We start from the raw sequence: 22,268 nt of genomic DNA on the forward strand, positions 1-22,268 counted from the left end.
AAATATACATAAATGTGCAAAAATATAGTTGTGTGTAATTGTAATTATGTGGTTCTAAGTATAATCATGTGGGAACAGTTGTGAGAACATCCCACAGCTCTGTGTAGCCGTTGAAGTGGCGTTTAATAGCATTCCACAGACCACAGTGGACAAACTCGTCAACTGTGTCCGTCTACGGGAAGACAATGGTGGACTCACAACATACTGGGTGGTGATTGGTTTCAACTGTCCCCCACCGTGTCCACATGAATGTCCCTGAACGCCACACGCCACTGTCATGTTCTAACAGACACTAATCTGTACACCATCTAAATTTTCTCAGTCTAAAGTAGTAGAATTTCCTTTGGGCTTGTATCATTTTGAAACATCTGTACCTCCTGTCCTGTGAAATGACCTCATGTTGATGTTTCTGCAGACATTTAATCGATACGAAAACATGTCGATCGGTGGAATGAACCAAACTTGTAATAGTTTGATGCTTTCGTCACATAAATAAACCTTTTTTGTGTTTGTGTTTCTGTTGTGTGTGTTTGTGTCTCAGATGACGTCCTCAGGTCTTCCAGAACTCAGCGGGTCTCAGGATCTGAAGTACGTGTTCGATGCTCTGCAGCCTCACAACACGGACGCAGAGGCCACCATCTTCTTCACCAGGTTCAAACCCACCTTCCACAGCAGATACACACCTGAGCTGAAGGTCTACAGACCAGCTGTCACATGTTCTCATCTGCTATTCTGAAACCAGGGTAGATCAAGTTCAGGTTTCGTCTGTTACGACCTCAGTCCACCGGGTGGCGCTGGAGTCACAGAGCAGGAACATGTCTGTTTACAGAAACTGAACATGATTCACATATTCAGATCAATTCCAGGTGTTCTCAGGTCGACTCCGGGTACTTTTTTGTCTGAATCTTTGTCTCAGTGTGAGTGTGTCTGAAGTGTCTTCCCTTTTTTGATAAAACTTTGTGTTCTTTAATTTGTAAACTTTTTGCTGTTACGAAACATAATCTTAGATGTTTGTAGCAAAACACAATGTACATAATTGTGATAAAAATTGAAAAACAAATAATCCTGAGTTTATGTCATCCTGTAGATATGGGTTTGACCCCAGTGATAAGGGGTTGGGCTGGAAAAATTAGAAAATGACCCCAAAAAGTGCTTGAATTTTACCTTGAAAAATGTGTACAAATCCTGTATTATAGAATGTACTGCAGGTTTGTGAAGAACTAACAACTATATTCAGCTGTTACGCGTCCCACTGGAGGTCATGAACACAAGTTTAGAAGAAAACATCAGTAAAACCTAATAATGACCAGCATGTTTGACAGCGGGGACAGTTTCGACTTATGTTTGTCGCAGTAAGAATATGTAACATTTTGACTTGAAGTGGCTCGATGAAGTGTTTTTCAGATAAATCAGGTTCCACACATTCAGTCTGTACCGTCTTTATGATTCATCTGTTTCTTGCTCTTTCTTTTTTTATTCCTTACGTACAGAAAACCCCCAGACCCTTACCCTAACCTCAGTTTAGTTCAGGTTCCACATTCAGACCCGTGTGATCTGAAGTGGGCCGGACCAGTAAAAGAAAAAAAAGAATGACCTAAAAATACATAATGTTTAGAGTGAAAAAAGGCAAGTTACATTATGACAGGGGTCTCAAACATGCAGCCCGGGGGCCAAATGCGGCCTGCCAAAAGTTCCAGTTTGGCCCGTGAGATGAACTTGCAAAGTGCAAAATTCCACAGTCAAGGCTGTTGAACTCATTTTAGTTCAGGTTCCATAAACAGACCAATAATGATATAAATTAAAATAATAGCATAACAGCCTACAAAAAATAATGAACATATATTTTCTTCTTGGTTTGATGTGAAAAAAATATTACATTATGTCTATAAATAATGACAACTTCTAATTTTTGTTTTTGTTTTAGAGCAAAAAATAACATTAAATTGTGAAAATACTTACTTTTACAAACTATCCTGTAACAATAAAATATGAATAATCTGAACAAATATGAACAACCTGAAATGTCTAAAGAAAATTAAGCACAATTGTAACTATTTTCTGCCTGTTACTAAGGGTTTAGTGTCATTGTAGTTCGGTTCCATAATGCACGTGTAGAAATGATAAGTTGAGGTATAATATTATTAAAACTGCGCTTATTTTTCTTAAGAAATTTCAGTTTTTTCAGGTTATTCACATCTTTTTTGTTTGAATAGTTTATAAAAGTAAGTATTTTCATAATTTAATGGGGTTTTTTTGCACTAAAACAAAGACAAAAATTTGCAGTTGTCATTATTTCTAGGTTATTCTGTCATTATTTTACTGGTCCGGTCCACTGGAGGTCAAATCAGACTGAATGTGGAACCTGAAAGGAAATGAGTTTGAGAGCCCTGCATTCTGAAAATATTTGAAAACTATCCATTAAAAATGTGAATAACATGAACAACCTGAAATTTAAGAAAAATAAGTGTAATATTCTGCCTCAGTTTATCATTTATACATGTACATTATAATGTACAGATCCCAGTGGATCTACAAACACACACAACATTTAATAACAGACAGAATATTGGTACAGTTACACTTCCCTTAAGATATTTCAGGATATTCACATTTTTGGTGAAAGGATGGTTTGTGAATGTAAACATTTTCATGTAATTTTACTTGTTTTAACACTCAGGTAAAGAAAAAAATTTGTCATCTTTTATAATAACATAATTATTTATTCTGTTCTTATTTTCCTGGTTCTGATCCTCTTCAGATCATATTGGTCTGAATGTGGAACCAGAACTAAAATGATCTGAGCATCCTTTATTGTAAATATCTTCAGACTGGACTCTGTGGGGGACTGGTTTTGGCCACGGGCCGCATGTTTGACCCCTCTGTTCGATCTTTGGGTCCATGGAGAAAACGCCGTGTTCATCCTCACGTGGTTCTTCGTCCTCTTCTCCTCAGGCTGATCGAGTCCAGTCTGGGAAGTGTAGCCACAAAGTTCAACTTCTTCATCCATAACCTGGCTCAGCTGCGGTTTTCGGGTCTGCCGGCCAACGACGAGCCCATCCTGTCCTTCTCCCCCAAGACCTACACCATGAAACAGGAGGGGCGCATCCACCACGCATCCATCTACTCCTTCCAGAAGAGATACAGCCCCGACAAGCACTACGTAAGTCCACCGCAACACCTGGACCTGGACCTGTGGACCTGGACCTGGACCTGGACCTGACTCTGACCCTGGACCTGACTCTGACCCTGGACCTGACTCTGACCCTGGACCTGACCCTGACCCTGGTCCTTACCCCTGTCTCTTCTGGTCTGTCTCTGCAGACATACGTGGTGAGGATCCTGAGAGACGGACACAATGAGCCTCAGTTTGTCTTTCGCACTTTTGATGAGTTTCAGGAGCTGCACAACAAACTCACCATCCTGTTCCCACTGTGGAAGCTGCCCAGGTAAGAACCAGCATATGGACTGAATACATATCACTGCATTGATTAGTTTGGTTTAAATTGATAATTATCCCATAATATAAAACTCTATTCTGACATTAGTCCTTATTGTTTGGATCCCAGACCCCTGTTAGAACAGAAACACCTGGATTCAACAGGTCCACAGACTTTGGTCCATTTGTAGAGGAGTTAGACAGTTCTGACATGAGGCTAACCATGTGTTCAGTGCCTGTTTGGCCCAGAGCTGATGCTGATGTTCTGTTTGTTTTGTTGTTGTTCTGTATTCTCCTTTTGTGCCACAGAAACAAGTGAATCTAATCAGTAAATGTTTGATTTTTTTCGCTGATACCTGAAGTGGAGGATCACTTATTTCTACAATAAACTCCCATCATCTGTTCTTTAGTGAATGAGTAAATACTCTGTCTCTCCTCTTCATCTTTAGCTTTCCAAATAAAATGGTTCTGGGTCGAACTCACATCAAAGAGGTGGCAGCAAAGAGGAAACTGGAGCTGAATAACTACGTCCACAACCTGATGAGGAGCTCGACGGAGGTCACACAGGTAAAGGAAGCCAACACACAGCAGGTGGACAATACAAACCCCACACAGACGCTGTTCTAAACCCCGCTCACGTCTTCATTCTCAGTGTGACCTCGTCTACACCTTCTTTCATCCAATCGCACGAGACGATAAGACTGAAGGTCTGGAGGCAACGCCCAAAGCACCAGGTAACACATTCACTGTCTGGTCGATATGAGAGGGACTGAGATGGAAACCAAAAAGACTTCTGACCTGTCGGATCAGGACCAGTGACATCAGACATTAACCCTTTAACGATGACCATTAGAACAGGCCTAGGTTTCTTTGTCATTTTTGCAGCAAAAGTATCAGAACTTTTTTTTTTTTTTTAATTCTTTTGCACCTTCTTTCAGGAAGAACTTTAATTAATTCTCATTGTTATATGTAATAAATGGTTAGAACAGTGTCTTATTACAAAAATGAAAAAACACTTGAATTTTTATCATATTTACAATTTTAAAAAAGAACTGTAAATATGCGTAATGACAGTTTATGAGATTATAGAAGTAAACTTTCAACTATTTTCCCTGTGCTTGTCTAGAACACAGGTGTCAAACATGCGGCCCGTGGGCCAAAAGCGGCCCTCCAAAGGGTCCAATTCTGCCCATGGGATGAATTTGTGAACTGAAGATATTAATAAAACTTAAACTCATTTTAATTCAAGTTCCACATACAGACCAATTCCATCTCTGTGTAAAAGTCTCTCATGTCTCTCTCACCAAATGCACTCTGCTCCGCCCACTTCCACCCCTCCCCCTCAGACCTCAGAAAAACATTTATTTTAGCAAAAAAAATGTCTCCGGTTTGAATGTCTGGGGTCACCGGAAATTTGTGATGTTAAAATGGGGTCATGAGCCAAAAAAATGTTGGGAACCACTTCCCTAATGTGTTATGCCACGTTTCCACTACACAGAACCGGCTCGGCTCGACTTGACTCAGTATTCCTGGAGACCGTTTCCATTACAGGATACTACTGACTTTACAGTACCTGGAAGTCATAGTGATGCGGTGTGTGATTTCTGTGTCGTCTGCTCAGAGAGTTGCTGAAAACTCACTCGTTGCGTGTTGTTTCGTCTGAGTTTTTACATCAGCCACCAAAGACTGAATCTCCTCGACCAACTACAGTGTAGGTTTGGGCTGTTATCATGTGGATTTTCCTACCGCTATTATACTGTAAACTTCCGCATCTGTTTTTTGTAAAACGGCGGGTCACAGAGAAAACTGTCTGACCAATCAGTGGTCTGCAGTGTTATACGTCACGGTTTAGTATCACTTGGAACCTCGGCGGAGGTGATACCAAAAAACTGGTACTGGGTACCAGATTCCAGGTCCTTTTCATAATGGAAACGTAAAAAGGCCGAGCCAAGTCGAGTCGAGCCAGTACCACGCAGTGGAAACGCGGCATTATAGACCAACAGAAAGAAGCCAGTCAGCTTTCACATGACGTTTGGATTTTCTCAATAGCGCAAACGGTTCAGGAGTTACGGTCATTTGAATGACGTGGATGTAAAAATGAGACACAATCGTCCTAAAAGGGTTGATCTGTGTTTGGAGGTTCAGAGTCTGCTTCTGGATCTGAGCTAATGTCAGCGTGTTTTCTGGTCACCTCAGAGCCTCCTCCGAGTCCAACATCAGGTCGAGTCGAAGGAGAGGTGAAGCTGTCCATCTCGTACAGGAACAGTAATCTGTTCATCATGGTGATGCACATCAGAGACCTGGTGAGTCCAGCACAGACCGGCACATGGCATCCTGACCCGCTTGGATCTGTTTAACCTGTTCCTCTCACCTGTTAAATGTCCACAGGTGTCTGAGGACGGAACCAACCCCAACCCCTATGTGAAAACCTACCTGCTTCCAGATCCACAGAAGACCTCCAAACGCAAGACCAAGATCTCCAGGAAAACCAGGAACCCCACTTTCAACGAGATGGTGAGAAAAGCAGGCACACATTTGTACTCAACGGCCACTTTAATGAAAATGAAAAAGTATAAACCAGCACAGTACTAACAAAGGTTGATTTATAGGGTCAGTCTGTGTTTACTTCCATCATCAAACCATCAGTTAATAATAATAATAATAACAATACATCACACTTGTATAGCACTTTTTTGGACAGTCAAAGACGCTTCACAAACAAACAAAACAAAAAGAACAGAGAGAGAAAAAAAAAAAAGAGGCTCAAGAAAATGCAAGTTTGAACAGGTGAGTTTTGAGTAGTGATTTGAAGTTTTGTATTGAGTCTGAGTTCCTGATGTTTTGTGGGAGTGAGTTCCATAGGGTGGGGGCAGCTGCAGCGAAGGCTCGGTTCATATACAAACTGTACAGGCTTTGGACCTGGGACCTTCATCTCAACAGATTAGATTAGATTACATGACATTACATTACATTAGACTAGACTAGATTAGATTACATTAGATTAGATTAAATTACATTAGATTAGACTAGATAAGATTTTATTAGATTAGATTACATTCGATTAGATTACGTTACACTAGATTAGATTAGATCAATTTAAATTAGATTACATTACAGAATCAAAGTTCTAGTAAAATGATAGCAGTAATAGTATCATAATGATATACAAATATACAAGTAATATGTACGTAAGTAATAATCATCTATATCATAATACTGGACAGTCTCTGTGTGTGCGTGTGTGTGTGCGTGTGTGTGTGTGTGTGTGTGTCAGCAGGATTCTGACAAATGTAGACGTTTTTTTAATATATCTATTTTATTTTGCAGTTTTCAGTTATGTAAAACACACACAAAAAAAAACACAAAGGCTCAGATGTGTGTAACAACTAATTAATTAATTAACTAGCCAGTCCTTGTTCAAAGAAAGAAAGAAGGACAGAGGACAGTCACTGGTAAACAGACATACTCCTTGGTCCAATTTAACTTCCTCCAAGTATGTGAGGAACAGAGTCCAAGCACTTGAGAAAGTGTTCACAGAACAGGTCCTCAAAGACCTGAGCTTTTCCGTCTGTATTAATGACATCATGTCATTAACCCACGCTTGAAAAGATGGAGGATTTGGAGACTTCCATTCTTTTAATATCAGTCTCTTAGCGATTATCATTCCAAGTTCCAGTGACCGCTGTAGTGTTGCAGGTATATATATTCCCGACAGTCTGAGAACAACCAAAAATAGCAAGTCCTGATTCAGGCTGAAGAGGCCTTTAATAGGCCCTGGAGAAAATGTAGACATTTTTAACTGTTCAGTTTGGTTCCTACAGTTGAGGAAAAGTCCCATCTCCACATGAAAAACCCACATGTGTGGATTAGAAAAACCACTAAGACCAGTTACACACGTTTTCACATCTAATGCACTAGCACCTAGGGAGATTCAATGTCCATATTTGGGTCCTATTTTTGGACCCAATATTTGATATTTGATAATATGAATATTAATTCATTAATTATGGGATGGCTCAGAGCAAGAGTATAGCTTTTTTTTTCATTTACCTGAGGTCATTGTTAGGTCCATCCTGGGGGGACATATGTCTACATTTACCTTTGATTATTGGGTCTAAAAGGATGGAAAAGTACCAGATACTAAAATAAACCCAGTTTCATACAAGCATCCAGATACAGTTGAGGAATAGTCCCATCTCCACATTAAATATCTCTTTTTCTTTAAAATTCCCTTTTTTAAAGTCAGTAGGGACTGATTTAATTCACGTTGCTAAGCAGTTGCCAGGGGAAGGAACAGGAAGCAGCCTTGCACATCCCATCAGCCTTGCATGATGGGAAATGAATTTAAAAACCGGAACGATGCATTTAGTAACTTAAGTCCCTAGATATCTGTATTAATATGTAGGGCTGTGTATTGGCAAGAATCTGGCAATACAATACTAATTACAATACTAGGATCACGATACAATATATCCTGATATATCATGATACTGTTAAAAAGGCTATTTTTGTTTGTTTCTTTTCTTAAAATGATTATTTCCTTGAAGAATTGAATTACACCAGAAATCTGCACAAATACTAAACACATTTTTATTTGATCACAACAGGATCTAATGTTATATCACAAAATGTTCCTGTGTTCAAACTGAAATTCTGTTTTACAGACATTACAGTTTCAGATCCTGTTCAAATGTTCAGATTCTATTAGTTCACAACTAACATCAGAACAGTATTTTTGTGGAATCCCAACAAAGGAACTAACATTATTTAATAAAAAGAGTGTTAAATAATAGTAAATAAAATATAAACAAAAAAGAAAATCAAAAATGAACATCCGCCATATCTGCATTTAAATAAATACTTAAAAATATCGATTCAGTGCTTTTTAATATCGATACAGTATTGTGAAATGAAATATCGCGATATACTGCAGAACCGATATTTTCTTACACCCGTTAATATATTAATTGTTTAAATTTTAAAGAATGATTTACTAAACAGTTCTTATAAAATATAGACTTGCATCTTTTCCTGAAAGTCAGCTGTCTGCAGCATCAAAACTACCACAACTAGAACCCGGGGTTCCCCACGGGTCAACGCACGAATAATAATAATACTAATAATAATAAAAACAGTGGTGAGAGAATTAAATTACCAACAACAAGAAAACAAACTTTGCACACTGGAATAAACAATAAACAACTCTGCAAGATTGTTTGAAAACCGTTCAGATCTGGTTGCTGAGCCTCAGTTACTGGATCAAATGCTTGGACTGTAGGAAACACAAACTAAAGTCTGAAAACCCACATTTCACACAATAATAATAATAATAATAATAAATTGCATTTATAAAGCACTTTTCATTCAGCAGAATGTCTAAGTGCTACAGAAGGAAGACAGTCCAATAAAACATAAAACATGTAGAACTGTTGTGGTCGTTGTTAGACTTGCTGATGGTTTTTTTCTGCAGTAGAACCTTTTGACCCAAGTCGGACCGTGTTGAGGCCAAGGTTATTATCGTCAACGAAAACTAATGAAATGATGAAAACTAGAATTGTAAAAACATTTTCGTTAACGGAAATCAATAAAAGCTATAATTAAAAGAAAAAAACGAGAACTAACTGAAACTGTATTGTGTGCTTACAAAACTAACTAAAACAGATAAAATTATGGATAAAATTCCCTTCGTTTTTGTCTTTGTCAACGTCAGATTAATACGAAAGCAATTTATTTCCCTCAGGCAATTTTAGCTGCTGGCACCATATGATATTAACGGTCCGTCACTTCTCGTAACTTGTTGTTTAGTCGTCTTCTGGTCCCCACTCTACCTGGAAACATGGAGACTAAAGTTGGGAGAAAGCAGCAGAGTCCTGTCTGGGATTTATTTGAATACAACGACAGAGAAGAAGAGAAAAGATATTAAAAAACTAAAATTAAACTAAAACTAAGCATTTAGAAAATAACGAAAACTAATAAAAACTAACAAACCCGCTCTAAAAACAAATTAAATCTAACTGAATTAGAGAAAAAAAGTCAAAACTAAATAAAACTAAACTATAATGAAAAATCCAAAATTATTTTAACTTTGGTTGAGGCTCAGGGACGTGTCCTGGTGGTTTTCAGGTGAACCCGGTGGGGCTTGGTACAGCGCCGGCTCCAGATTGGTTCCTGACATTTCCCTGTTGTGTTTCCTCAGCTGGTCTACGGCGGCTACAGTAAGGAGACTCTGGCTCTGCGGGAGCTGCAACTGAGCGTGCTCAGTGCAGAGTCTCTGCGTGAGAACTACTTTCTGGGTGGAATCACACTCCGGCTTAAAGACTTCGACCTCAGCAAGGAGACGGTGAAGTGGTACAAACTGACGGATGTCCCATATTTCTAACACGGCGCTCTGCACACGCACGCTGCCTTCACGTCATGTGGGAAAACGGAAACACCACCATGTCTTCTGCGTCTGTGGAGGTGCATGAAAGTGTGAAGAGTGTGAATCTGACGGAGCGTGGTTGTCACGTGTTCTGGTTCTGATGATGGACGTTGGTCTGTTTTTTGCGCCGTTTCCACAGGTTTCCGGTGTTTCTTCCCATATGAGCTGAAAGCACATTTTCACTGTTTCTCTCTTTAAACTAACCAAGATTTTTCTGTGACAACAATCTCTGTCTCTTCTAAACTTTAACAAAGAGCTGTAATGTTTTGTACATTTTGATATTAGAGGACCAAACGGCTGACTTCAGAGGAGTATATATAGATACAGCACACATTTATTTTTAAGGAATAGAAGGGGTTCTTTTCTCCGGTCACAGGAGGCATCAGGGTTTTTTGTGCCAAACCAGAGGAACTCGGCAGATCAAACTACTCAACACGTGCCTTTGATCACAATCTGTTTAAAGCTCCACTTGGCCTTATTCTGTTTTATTAATGATGTGATATTAAAGTAAAGCTATTCTGTAAAGCTGTATCAGCAGTTCTTTCAGAGTCTTGAGCCGTTTGGAGGCGGTGTTTCTGCTTTAGTAATGGTGCATTTCAACTTAGAGCACAACCAGGGTTTACTTTGTGACAGAACACACGTTTGTATTAGAGGATGAGGAGAATACACAAACCTGAGTCCTCTCACTGCAGTTCAATACCGAGGACTGATGATATGTTTAGAGTCGAAGGAGATGAGTTCAGCCAAGTCTTCCTAGATCGTTTTATGTTTAAGTCAAGTGAAATACTTTGTTTCGAAGCATCACGTTCAAGATACTTATTAGTGTGAGATACATTAGATCTAAAGGTCAAATATTTGTTTGGTTTTTTCATATTTACAAAACATGTCTGAATGTCTTGCTGCACAACATGGGCTTCAACTCCATGATAACTTGTATTTTTTCACTTTTTGATCAGAATCACACAGGACCTGATTGTGTCACTGGTATCAGTAAAAGTCTAAATGAACCTCATTTATCCGCGAAACTAAGGCTGCACTGTTTGGAACATAATCATCGTTTTGTCTCGTGGTTCTGGGGAACTTTTGATCCAGTTGTTTTTCTGCTTCAGATCCTTTAAACATTGTAAATGAGCACTTTAGAGGAAGGATGGCATTTCATTCATTCCTTAAACCACATTCAGTTTTATTTTTAAACATAAACACTCTATTGAGGAGTAGCTTGAGATTAGTGGGCTTTTTTTTCTGGTGACCTTGTTAAGTTGTTCAGTTGTCTTCTCCCATTTTCAGTGAAAAATGTAGAATATGTAGAATATGCAAAAAGAAATGTATTACAATCTAAAAACATCTAATTGAATATTAAGAGTTACAATCAGAGCAAATATTTGTATAGAAGACAATTCAGTAAAACCAATGTATGAGCAAATCAGTTCAGTTGGATAAGTCAACAGCAGAAGGGAAATATGATCAAATGAAACTTAAATCATCCTAACGATAATGATGTATCTGAGGCCTGTTCTGGTCTCTCAGGTGAAAAATGTAAAATAATGAAGTAATTTGTGCATCTACAGGTAATTTATAAAAGGAAAGTAATGGGCCAACGTAAGGAGGTAAAAGACCAAAAAATATATCTGAAGTTCCATCTGTTAATGTCTAAAATGTATCTTCTGGACCCTGATGTTCCTGTAGAAGTCCACTTTGAGGATTCGTCTTCCATCCCGACTGACTCCTGTGAATTCAGATATTTGTTGGGGAAATAGATGAATGTGATAAAACTGTGCACACTGAACAAACACTGAGTGTCTTTTGAGTGGAGGACTTCAAACTGAAGTGTTGTGAATGTTACCGCAGCTGTAGAACTCGTCTCCTTCCGCCTGAAGTCACAAACGCATCCATCACCTCCGATCTGGGAATAGACCTGATCAGGACCAACTGCAGTGAGGGACTTTCCAGGTTTCAGTCAACCCAAAGGGACCCGATCCTGAACCTGAGAAGAGCTGCTTCCCTTCACCTCTAACTCAACATGTTGTTAATGTTTAATAAAGAAACAATGGGTTTTTAAAGCAAAGAGACAATTCTGATCTGAGCGACTCTCACACTTTGAACAGTAGAGACTTGATCCACTCTTTTACTGACTGTACAAAGAGTTTGTATTAACATGGCCAGTTATTTATTCCTAATTGGTGACCTGTAACCTGGAACGGATCAGTGTGTACTGTAATCTCCCTTTCCTCAAACAAATTAAATGTTTTTGGAACAAACGTGAGCCATGTTTTGTTTGTGTTCTTTCTGAGTCGACTGAATAGAGCTGTGTAACATTTCACAGCAAAGTGGAAACATAACATGCTGCAACCTTTTTTTTTTTTTTTAAATATACTTTATTTTTATCTCCAAATTTTACGGTTTACAGAATAAACAAAAAACAGACCACAACAGTTGGAATATCTAGGTTCAACCTTTAGACCAGGGGTGTCAAACTCATGTTCTTTCAGGGGCCACATTCAGCCCAAGATGTGAATAACCTGAAAAAACAGAAATTTCTGTTGCAAAATAAGAAGAAATAATTATAAAAATTTGATCAATATTCTTCCTCAACTCATGATTTCTACATGTGCATTACAGATCAGATCTACACTGTAAAAAAAAATCTGTAATTTTACCAGAATTTTCACTGTTTATTTTATAGATTTTTCCTGTATTTTTGAGATACAGGAAAATATCAATGAAATGACAAAAACAGACTGATTTTACATGTCAAATGTAAAATAACAAAAAAAAAACTAACTGAATAACCATAAAATTTCCATTTTGTAATTTTTTCTTTTTTCACAGAAAAATACAGTTAAAATACATTTGCAAATGTATCATAATTTCACAAATAATTATTTTTTATTCATGAGATTAAACTTAATTTAAAGTTTAATACTGTAAAAAAAAAAAAAAAAAAACGAAATAAAATTACTGATAACCGTAAAAAGTATTTGTTCTGTAATTTTAACAAGACTGGTTTGTTAATTGACAAATATCTTGTGCAATTAGGTTTTCACAACAGAAATGTTGAATAAATGTATTTTTGTGAATGTATAACATGTATAAGCACTGATAAACTGTCCAAATACAGTTTTTATCAGTGGATTGGACAACTGAGTCTCACTGAAAATTATTCATATATATATATATATATATATATATATATATATATATATGTAGGTAATTGGATTGTTTTAATACATGTAAATATTCTTTATTAAACATTAAAAAGTTTTAAAAAATATGCAAAATCTCATGTAAAGTTAGGGCAAAAAGCTGTATTTTAAGTATGGAAAATTACCATATTTTTATGAGATGGTTATTTTCTGTTATTTAACAGTATTTTTTGGCACCCCAGCTGCCGGAATATTACCGTTTTTTTACGTGTTTTTTTGTTTTTTGTATTTTTTTACACTGTACCAAGACACAAAACAAGCAGAATATTGTTAAAATTGCACTTATGTTTCTTTTGACATTTCAGGTTGGTCATATTTGATCAGGTTATTGACGTTTTATTATTAAAGGATATCAGAATTTAATGTTCTTTGCAGTAAATCAAAGAGAAAAAAATTGGTGTTGCCATTATTTATAGGTGTGATGTTATTACTTTTATCCACATTAAACCAAGAAGAAAATTTGGAGTCATTATTTCTAGGTTATTATGCTGTTATTTTCGAGTTTGACGCCCTTGACTGTTCATATTTTCTGCACTTTGCAAAGTCATCCCGCGGGCCAGATTGGAACCTTTGGCGGGCCAGTTTTGGCCCCCAGGCCTCATGTTTGACACCTGTGCTTTAGACAAATAAAATACAGACAGGTTCAGGACAAATTAGGCAAAAAAAAGTCAAAATGAGCATATACAAGTTAAGATTATACATGTTCAAAGATTTCTTTGATTAACATACACATTCCATTTTTCCCAGTATTTTTTTACAGTTGTCAGCAGAGAGTCTTAATGAGAAGGTCAGCCATTCCATGTCATATATTTCATTCACAACATGTGTCCAGTTCATAAGTGTCGGGGATCCTCACACATCCATTTTCCAGTTATGGCTTTTTTTGCCCCCGCTGATAATATTAAAGGATATCGGTCAGATTTCCTCATCTGGTGTGGTAGGTTACTCAAGTAATTCACAGTAAAATCAAATGGTGAGTCCATTCCTATTATACTGTTGATTTTCTTCATCACTGATGGGCAGTAGGGGACAATCTTAGAACAGTCCCAAAAATATGAAAGTGCCCTGCCGTCACACAGCCACAGTTCCTCCAACAGTGAGCTTGCTCCGATTCTTGCACTGTTTACTTTTGACATAAGGTGTAACCAAAAAAAAAAAAAAAACGTACAATGTTTTTCCATATAAACTGCCTCCACTGACCTGAACAAGGAGTAGTCATTGCAGTTGTACATATATTTGACCATTCATTTGTAGATATTATTATGACTTCAGCTTCTTTTTCCCCATATTATTTCAATATACAGTATGTTGTGGTAAGGTTCTTCCATGTTTGTAAAATAGGTAAGTCTTGTTTTTTTTGGTAGAATTTCCTTTACAAGAATCAACAAGATTTTAAACAGACCAATGTCCTTCTCCTCCTCTGCTAATTTAACATGTTTGTCAAAGTGCTGTGCCCTTTTAATCCCCCTCGGCCAAACATAGTGTTCTGTTACAGTTCCTGCCCTATCATTTACATTAGATTGTCTTTGTGTAAAATTTGTTACAGACATATTTATATTTGAAAGTACTCAGATATTAGATAGATAGATAGATAGATAGATAGATAGATAGATAGATAGATAGATAGATAGATAGATAGATAGATAGATAGATAGATAGATAGATAGATAGATAGATAGATAGATAGATAGATAGATAGATAGATAGATAGATAGATAGATAGATAGATATTTGTCTTTCACAGAAAAATTATAATCACAGAATAATCACAGAAATGTACAAAAGTGAATTAATTTAATTGAAAGAACAAAATAATTAACAAAAAAATGAGGAGATATGTACAAGAGAAAGGTTCAAAATAAGCAACAAATTGAACACAATCTACAAAATGACCAAAAAACAACTAAATAATTACGTGTATTAGAAATGTAAGAAAACGTTCAGACAGAATGTTGGGTTACCTACAACTTCTCCCCACACAACACTTTTTATGGAACAACAGATTCATTACTTTAAATAGAAAGTCCATTTTTAAAGATAAATGGTTTCACAATGGTTTACCATTCGTTTTTTTATTTATTGAGCACAGAAAGACATCTGTTATATGAACAATTCACTAGGAAATACAGTATAAATAGCACAGGAAAAGAATATGATCAAATCTGTAAAGCAATTCCAACATCATTGCTTCACATAATCCAAGGTGGTATGTCCTGCTCATTATATGTTCCCTTCTTACCTCGTTTGAAAGTTGATGAAGTTTATTTGTTAGATAGAAGGTGCAACAATAAAACTAACTTTTAAACAAAAAAACTTCGGGGGCTTTAACACAGCTGCTTTATGAAAGAACATCGAGACCACCCTGAGGAAAAAGGTTTTTCTTCTTATCTTTAATGTCCTGTTTCTCCCACAGTCAAGGAAACTCATTTAAAATTGCATGGTTGATATACCCTACTAATGATGTTTTTTGCACAGAAGATTTAATTTTGATGTGGATCTCTGTGTTTTTGTTCCTCTGAAGCTGAAACCATTCAACATTTGTTTTTAATTGTTCACTCAGCGATACATTTTGGGCTGGTATCCACTGTTGGTTGTCCTTAAAAACTGACAACATTCCATCATTTACTTTCAATGAAATTATCTGTTATATGGATTAATTGGACGCAAATGTCAGAGATGTTATAAACCTTGTTATTATTGTGTGTAAATATCATATTCATTGTTGTAAGTGGAAGAACACCAATCCCTCCCTTAATTTATTTTGTTAAATACTACAAATCTCTACAATATATTGAAAATATGCACAAAAAAGCCAGAAAACTCTTCTTAGATATCTAAGTCTTTGTTTTAAACAGCTCTTGCCTTGGCCCTTAGTGCTCGTATTTTTAAATCAGATTTGCTGTTATTTTTATTCTGTTTCTCTATTTTCATTACCGTACACTTCAAAATGTCACAGTTTTTTTGTTTATTTTGTTTCGGATATTTTCAATAGTTCTGTTTCATCATTCCACCATGGCTCCTAATATTTTTTTTTTTTTTACACATCTGTATCCTTCTCCTATTCTTGTTCTGTAAATTGCTTTGTGCCAATAAAAAACACAGAAAACGTTTCGTTGCGTCATTGCGTCATTTCCGGCGCAGGCGCAGAACACCGTTTGCCTGTCGCGTGTGCGGCCTCTCTTCCTCTACCGCCATCATGGGTCGCATGCACGCTCCCGGGTAAGCTCCGATTTTACCTCAAAAAGTGCACATTTTACCCAATTAACCTGAATTTAAGAGCGGCATATGACTTCTAAGTGCGTTATGTACGGCTGTGGGGTGAATTTAGCTTTTATGTTCATCTTGAAAACGATAAAAAATGCTTTTTAAAACGGTTCGTCAGACGGTGTTAGCTTAGCGTTAGCTTTGCAGCGGCTCAGCTCCATTTGGAGACTGGACTATGAAAAACTAAAAAGGGGATTGAAACACCCATAAATGTTATAATACAACAGAAAGCAGTGTTGTTTCATATTAATAAACGGATTAAATCGGTGCAACAGAAGCACATCACATCTATACAGTTTGGAGATTGAACACCGGAGTACATCTCATGTGAAGCTTATCGTCGGCCCAGTTGGATGATGTCTGATGGGTTTCCTTCTGTTTTTCAAATAAACATTTAGGTGTTCCTATTTTTCTTCCATCGTGTATCATCTTTTTTACCTACCTACAGTTTTTTTCCTGTTTCGGTGTTTGTTGTTATGGTCGTTCTCTGCCACAGTCTGGTTGTTTATTAGTTGCAGAGTCTTTGCACTTTTTTCTGTGTACACCCTTACCTACTCCTTTATATATGTCAGTGTATGATGTGGGTAGGGTAATTTGCGTCACCAATAATAATTAGGCTTTAACTCTTTTCTAAATAGTCTCACGTCTTTAATTTACTGTTTTGTCAGATTGTCATTTTTGTTCTAATCAGACTCGTGTTTGTCCTTCCGTAGAAAGGGCTTGTCCCAGTCAGCTCTTGCCCTACAGGCGCGTGTTCCCACTGTGAGTATTTAATATCCAGTGTTCATACAGACTGACCCATAGTTATAAGTGTCTATGTAGTATACAAGCATACTAATACTTTTATTTGTGGAGCTAGAAAAGGTTCAATCACTGCAGTCAGATTCTTAGTTTCTGTCACACTCTGATGCATTTGTGTTGTAGTCAGCAGTGAAAAAGCTGGCTCAGTGTGTAAATCCTCTGGTTAGACTCACTGTTAAAGTATCTTGTCTATATATGTTATGCAGTACTGCTGAGATGTCGTAAACCTTGTACCACGTTACATGTGTGTCATGTTAAATGTGAAGAATCCTGCCTAACACACTTTAAATGTGTTTCAGTGGCTGAAACTCACATCCGATGATGTCAAGAGCAGATCTTCAAACTGGCCAAAAAAGGCCTGACCCCCTCATCAGATTGGTGAGTGTTGAAGTGTGTCAATATGATGCACAGATACATTATCAGTGAACAAAGACCATTCACTAATGTGCAGTTGTGTCTTAATTCCTCTTTATTCAAGAGTGTTTATACATTTGGTAGATATTTAGATTGTGATGAAGGAATTTGAAGTTGTTTTAGTCTTTACACAGATGTGGACAATGATGTATAAATGAAAAGCATCACATCTCTACTAGAAGATGTACTGGGCTGTGATCATAGTGTGAAGAGCAATGTGTTTTCACACCTTTATGGGAGGTTGATTCTGTGACGGTCAAGTTGTACATTTTGTGGGACATCTGTTATAAAGAGATACTGTGAGGCAACCTACTCGGTTATAAAGACAGTGCGCTGAAATCCAGATCAAACGGGCTGATCTTGTGTTTCCTCTTTTGCTGGTTCTCATCTCACCTGGTCTACACCCCGATAGGTCATGTGACCATTTTTAAGTGGGTACGTCTTCAGTAGGCAGGTCATGATCTGACCAGAACTCAGATAAATGTTTCTCTTCAGAGGTTTGTTAGTTCATCATGTGGTTTGATTGATGTGGAAGTAACATCTGTGAAGGAGCTGCTACACTTTGAATCAGTCACATGGTGAATGGTGTGCATTCCCTAACGACATCCATTCATTTAATGATTTCCCATAGTTTAATCCTTGATTATTTCAATGATTAAGTGTATTGGTCTCCAGAACGTGGAGTATGGTGAAACATTAATGTGAAACTTGGTTTGAAGTGTTTGTAAACTGGGTAATGGTCTCACCTTTTTAGTTTTGAGTTGATAAAGGCAGCAAATCATCTTTACTGTTAAAAGTGATTCTGTAGTCCAAATTATTTTCCTACAGTGGTAATATTTTGAGTTTAATGGCTGCTGTAATCTAAAGGTATTTAAACTATTAATTAAGTAATAAAAGCTTCAATTTGTAAGTTTTTCGCTTTGCGGTTACTGCCATCTTTTTAACCTGCACCTCAATTTTAGTTATTTTTCAGTATTTTTTTAATTCCATAATTACATTCGGTCATGAGTTGATGCAACAACACTTAAAAAAAAACACAAAAGAGAAAAAACTCAAGTCTTAAAGCTTTTGTTTGTAGAAAGATGAGACCCAAGGGAGATGTCGGGTGCCTTTCCTGAAGTGTTCTGTTTTAATACTGTTTCTCCTCTTGTCCAGGTGTGATTCTGAGGGACTCCCATGGTGTGGCTCAGGTGCGTTTCGTCACTGGCAAAAGATCCTGAGGATCTGAAGTCCAAAGGTCTGGCCCCAGACCTGCCCGAGGAACCTGTACCACCTGATCAAGAAGGCTGTGGCTGTCAGGAAGCACCTGGAGGGAGAAACCGAAAGTATGACCACCCTGCAAACGCCACCTCCAACAAGGGCTGTGTAGCACTAAAACCCTGTTAATGCTGCTATCCAAAGCCTACCCTAACTGCAAATGTTACACACCACATACCATTTTTTATTTAGAACAGACAATTGTTTTACAGTTGTCATCGCTACATTTCTATTTTACACTGGAGCCATTTAATAACTTGCAGATTAGCATAGTACCATTTGAAGTTGACTGTGAGCTGTCTTTGGTTGCCGCACTGACACAAAGATTCTCTCATTAATCATGAGTATTTTTAGAACTGAAACAGGTTCAGGTGACATTTGTGTAATACATCCCACTAATCAGATCCTCTGAGACAATACACATTCATGGCTGCATCTAGTGAAAAGTTTGATTGTATTAGATGAGATGAAACTGTCTTAAGTCCAAAGTAACCTCTCCAGAGCTCTTCCACTTATGAACACTCATCTTTCTGGCTCATCTCTGCCCGTGAGAAGAAACTAATAGTGTGAAAAGGACACACCTACAGCCTGCAGATTGAAGGTTGAATCCACATGTGCGGTTTTTCAACAACGGTAGCTTACGATTAAAAACAGATTTATTTCAACAGCCTCCAAGTGATCGGAACACTGTACACTATTTCTGCTACTATCAGTCTCTTTTTAGGCTATTTCTGTGTCAAAGTTGCAAGTCACACAGAGCAAATGCCAAATTAAACGTTTCAGAGGAATTTTTACAGCACTGAGAGAGGACTGTAGTGGATGCTTTTAAAAACCGTGTTGTAAACATGTTTCTTGTGTTTCCAGGATAAGGACGCCAAGTTCCGCCTGATTCTCATTGAGAGCAGGATCCACAGGCTGGCCCGTTACTACAAGACCAAGAGAGTACGGGCCCCCCAACTGGAAGTAGTACGTAGTCATTGTACTGTTTTTGGGGAGGGGAGCATAAGGAGGACAGATGTAAGGTGGTCATTAGAATACTGGGAAAAGGAGCAGGACACAGTATGAAGAGTAACAATGAAGGCATGCTTGGCATTCTACTCATTCTGATGATGGATCATTAACTTCATGTGCACAGTTCATTGTCCTGTTCTTCTCCGCTGTAGGAACAGTGATATTTCTACTGTGCTATAGTAAAACTGGAGGTAAATTAGCAGAGTGGCCCTGAATGCCTCCTCTGCCAGTCCCCTTCACACACTCAGCCTTTTTCTGATGCTAAACACTGGTCCCACTTGTCCCAGGATTTCATAGGTTTAGGTCCCGTCTGGATTCTATCATTTGCACTTAGATTGTGGAGGGTTTAAGGTCTTCTCCGAAGGGGGGGTTGGGAGTCGTACCACAAGATAAAAGTGCTTCAGTTAAAAACAGCCTTCACGTAACCTTTGACTGTTAGCACCATGTCTTTGTACAAATGTTTAGAGCAGATTGACAGAACAAAAGCTGGTTCTATTTTGACTTGTATGGTGCCCAAAATGAGCCTTAACCCATAAAGACCCAGCACTACTTCTATGGCAGTTCTAAATTAGTTTTTTTTTTTTTCCTATATTTAACCTTTCTTAATTGATTTATCATCATTTATTATAGTATTATCCCCTGTATTTTGCACTTTTTCCCCACTGAAAATGATCTATTTTCCCTATATTTAATTTACAGATCATGTACTTCATCATGCTGAGATTACATTTGATGGTTATTATATGAAAAATGGAGAAAGCTGAAGAATAAGTGATTTTTTTTTTCAGTCCAATCTGTCATTAACTGAACATAAACCCAGTGTGTCCATCCACTGTCACTGATCCAACGCATGGGTTTTACTGATGAATCAATGTTGTAGAAGATGACTGTATTTCCACGATAACTATGGAGCCTCTGAACGTTCAGATGGGTCAAATCTGATGACCATGAAATGATGAATAACTGTATTTTACACCAATTATTGACATGGATTGATAGGATTAATGGATCAACAGGTATTAAACAGTTTAGATCAGTAGATGCTTTTGGCCGATGGTAGATATTTGGATCTTTTTGGGTTAAATTAGTCAGAGGAACTCCTACTTTGACGTCTCCTCTGGCTACAAAACTGTATTTGTGTTGTCAGTCTGAGTCCTAATGTCGTTTTTGTTTCTGTTCACAGTGAGTCCTCTACAGCTTCTGCTCTGGTGGCATAAAGTCGTCTTTTTGGATTAATAAAACAGGTTAAATTGAAACTGATCTCTTGTTTTTTTTAATTTATGGTGTGAAATTTGTGGGGTTTACACACATACAGAATGCAGTGATTACACAACAGGAATACAAAGAACCACAGAAGAGATCTTTTAGAGAAATTGTAAATGGAAGAGAAAGATTGAAACGGATCACTGTTCAGAAACTAATATCAGCACTTTGAGATGATAGGGGTTAATTTAACCTTTATTATATGATGACCACTTTGATTAATTACTCATTAACAGAAAAGGATGGTTCCGAACCACTGAATATGAGGATTTTGGGTGAGTGCTGTCCATTGTCATCCAACAAACATCCAAATCTGAAAGGATGTGAAAGTCAAGTTTTAACCATTACAACCAACGTCAGTATCAGATCAGGCTTAATTGGAGGTGAGCACATGAGGACACACTTATATTTAAGAAAAACATTTAGATAGAAAACTAATACCTTGTTGGCACCGATGGACAAAAGTTAAATAACATTGTCCACCCCCCGGGACTATTAAAGAATTCAGATTTTACATTCATGTCTAAATAATTGTGTTTTTTGTCTAGTTAGTTCACTGTAGAGCCCTGTCATTTCACCATTTTTCATTAAAGGTGTAAATATGGCTCAGATTTACACTATTGAAAGTGTGGCCTGCACATTTTAAAATATTTGTTGCAGTTTTCTCACTGAGTAGATTTATAATTAATCAATTTTATATAAAATTATTCAGTCAAAATCGACAATTCATTTACAAGATACATTTTAGAATAGGACACCCCAGAAGCAGTCCTCCCTTATAAATGGGGGTCCTTAAACATGTGATAAGAGACACAATTTACATTATAGACTTTAATAAATTAAAGTGTTCTAAATCACTACAAATTTTAAAATATCTACCTATCTATCTAATGATGTTTCATTTCCTTTCCTGAGTCCAATTGTAGTCAGCATATACCAATATTCTAAGATAATTTAAGAGTCAGACCTGGGGCTTCATCCACATAAAGAGTTTACAGAATTTGTATATCAGCTATGCGGGGTTTTGGGTCAGGGGAATTTTGGAAGTAGCTCCGTTTGTTTCTATTTTTGTATAAGACACTTTTTAAATATATTAAAAGAAAGAGTATTTTATATATATAGTTTTCCATCTCATTCCAAACAACCGGATCCCTACATTCTACACTAAAGTTGGTACACTTAAACGTACGCATTTTCC

General features: G+C 37.3%; 2 protein-coding genes and 1 non-coding gene across 3 annotated transcripts in view; all 3 read left to right on the top strand.

Annotated features, from left to right (window-relative positions):
* Nucleotides 1–12,120, top strand: part of pik3c2a (phosphatidylinositol-4-phosphate 3-kinase, catalytic subunit type 2 alpha) — a 103,424-nt gene extending 91,304 nt beyond the window's left edge. Inside the window, exons 26-33 of the mRNA XM_030136813.1 lie at nucleotides 542–651; nucleotides 2,953–3,160; nucleotides 3,322–3,446; nucleotides 3,886–4,003; nucleotides 4,089–4,170; nucleotides 5,633–5,739; nucleotides 5,825–5,950; nucleotides 9,633–12,120. Of these exons, the coding sequence (XP_029992673.1) occupies nucleotides 542–651; nucleotides 2,953–3,160; nucleotides 3,322–3,446; nucleotides 3,886–4,003; nucleotides 4,089–4,170; nucleotides 5,633–5,739; nucleotides 5,825–5,950; nucleotides 9,633–9,815 (1,059 nt within the window). The 3' untranslated portion in view covers nucleotides 9,816–12,120. The remainder of the gene's footprint in view (nucleotides 1–541; nucleotides 652–2,952; nucleotides 3,161–3,321; nucleotides 3,447–3,885; nucleotides 4,004–4,088; nucleotides 4,171–5,632; nucleotides 5,740–5,824; nucleotides 5,951–9,632) is intronic.
* A 4,078-nt stretch (nucleotides 12,121–16,198) lies between these two features.
* Nucleotides 16,199–21,067, top strand: rps13 (ribosomal protein S13). The gene is given in 9 exon segments (XM_030137491.1): nucleotides 16,199–16,279; nucleotides 17,038–17,086; nucleotides 17,425–17,503; nucleotides 18,695–18,755; nucleotides 18,757–18,802; nucleotides 18,804–18,902; nucleotides 19,661–19,744; nucleotides 19,746–19,762; nucleotides 20,991–21,067. Coding segments are annotated over 9 exon segments (492 nt in total). The 5' UTR covers nucleotides 16,199–16,256; the 3' UTR covers nucleotides 21,025–21,067.
* Nucleotides 19,924–20,053, top strand: LOC115421725 (small nucleolar RNA SNORA19). Its single transcript, XR_003935740.1, has one exon. It is a non-coding gene; the product is annotated as a small nucleolar RNA SNORA19 (small nucleolar RNA).
* Nucleotides 21,068–22,268: the final 1,201 nt, after the last annotated feature.

The sequence above is a fragment of the Sphaeramia orbicularis genome, chromosome 6, assembly GCF_902148855.1.
Source record: "Sphaeramia orbicularis chromosome 6, fSphaOr1.1, whole genome shotgun sequence".
Taxonomy (NCBI): domain Eukaryota; kingdom Metazoa; phylum Chordata; class Actinopteri; order Kurtiformes; family Apogonidae; genus Sphaeramia; species Sphaeramia orbicularis.